The sequence below is a fragment of the Poecilia formosa genome, unplaced genomic scaffold (genome assembly GCF_000485575.1).
Source record: "Poecilia formosa unplaced genomic scaffold, Poecilia_formosa-5.1.2 Scaffold1424, whole genome shotgun sequence".
Classification (NCBI taxonomy): Eukaryota; Metazoa; Chordata; class Actinopteri; order Cyprinodontiformes; family Poeciliidae; genus Poecilia; species Poecilia formosa.
This window is the reverse complement of record NW_006801363.1, coordinates 1-815: the sequence shown is the minus strand read 5'-3', so window position 1 is coordinate 815 and position 815 is coordinate 1. Positions and strand designations below refer to the sequence as shown.

Here is an 815-nt window from a genome sequence, read left to right as displayed (position 1 = left end):
CGGGAGCAAGAGGAGCCAGAACCTCTGCAGATGAAGCGGGAGCAAGAGGAGCCAGAACCTCAACAGTTCAAAGAGGAAAATGAGCAACTCTGTATCAGTCAGGATAAAGTACCACTTGTGCTGAAACAGGAGACTGATGACATGTTGGTGAACAAACAGAAAGGCAAAATGGCGATTTCAAAACAAGAAACACTCAAGAAAGCTCACCAAGACCAAAAACTATATTCTTGTGAAATTTGTGACAAAACCTTTTCTCGAAATACCTTGACAACACGCATGACAACTCGCATGGCTAAGAAACCTTTCACATGTTCAACCTGTGGAAAACATTACCCTCACAAGAGTACTTTGATTTATCACATGAGAATTCATACAGGGGAAAAACCTTTCTCATGTGGAACCTGTGGAAAAGGTTTCTCTTGTAAAAAAAGTTTAAATGTTCACATGAGAATTCACACTGGTGAGAAACCTTACTCATGTGGGACCTGTGGAAAAAGTTTGTCTGATGAAAAAAATTTAAATCTTCACATGACGATTCACACTGGTGAGAAACCTTTCTCATGTGGGTCCTGTGGAACAAGTTTCACTCACAAAAAAAGTTTAACTGCTCATATGAGAGTTCACATGGGTGAGAAGACTATCTCTTGTGGTACCTGTGGAAGAAATTACTTGAATAAATCTAAGTTAGTTGACCACATGAGAACTCACACAGGTGAGAAACCTTTCTCATGTGAAACCTGTGGAAAAAGTTTCTCTTTGAAAAACAGTTTAAATGTTCACATAAGAACTCACACTGGTGAGAAGCCTTTCTCATG

General features: G+C 39.5%; 1 protein-coding gene across 1 annotated transcript in view; it reads left to right on the top strand.

Annotated features, from left to right (window-relative positions):
• The window catches only part of LOC107835284 (oocyte zinc finger protein XlCOF19-like), a gene marked incomplete at its 3' end in the record, with an annotated part of 1,877 nt that extends 1,067 nt beyond the window's left edge, over positions 1 to 810 (top strand). Inside the window, exon 2 of the mRNA XM_016667625.1 lies at positions 1 to 810. This exon is cut by the window's left edge and continues 1 nt beyond it. Within this exon, the coding sequence (XP_016523111.1) occupies positions 1 to 810 (810 nt within the window).
• Between the last annotated feature and the right edge of the window lie 5 nt (positions 811 to 815).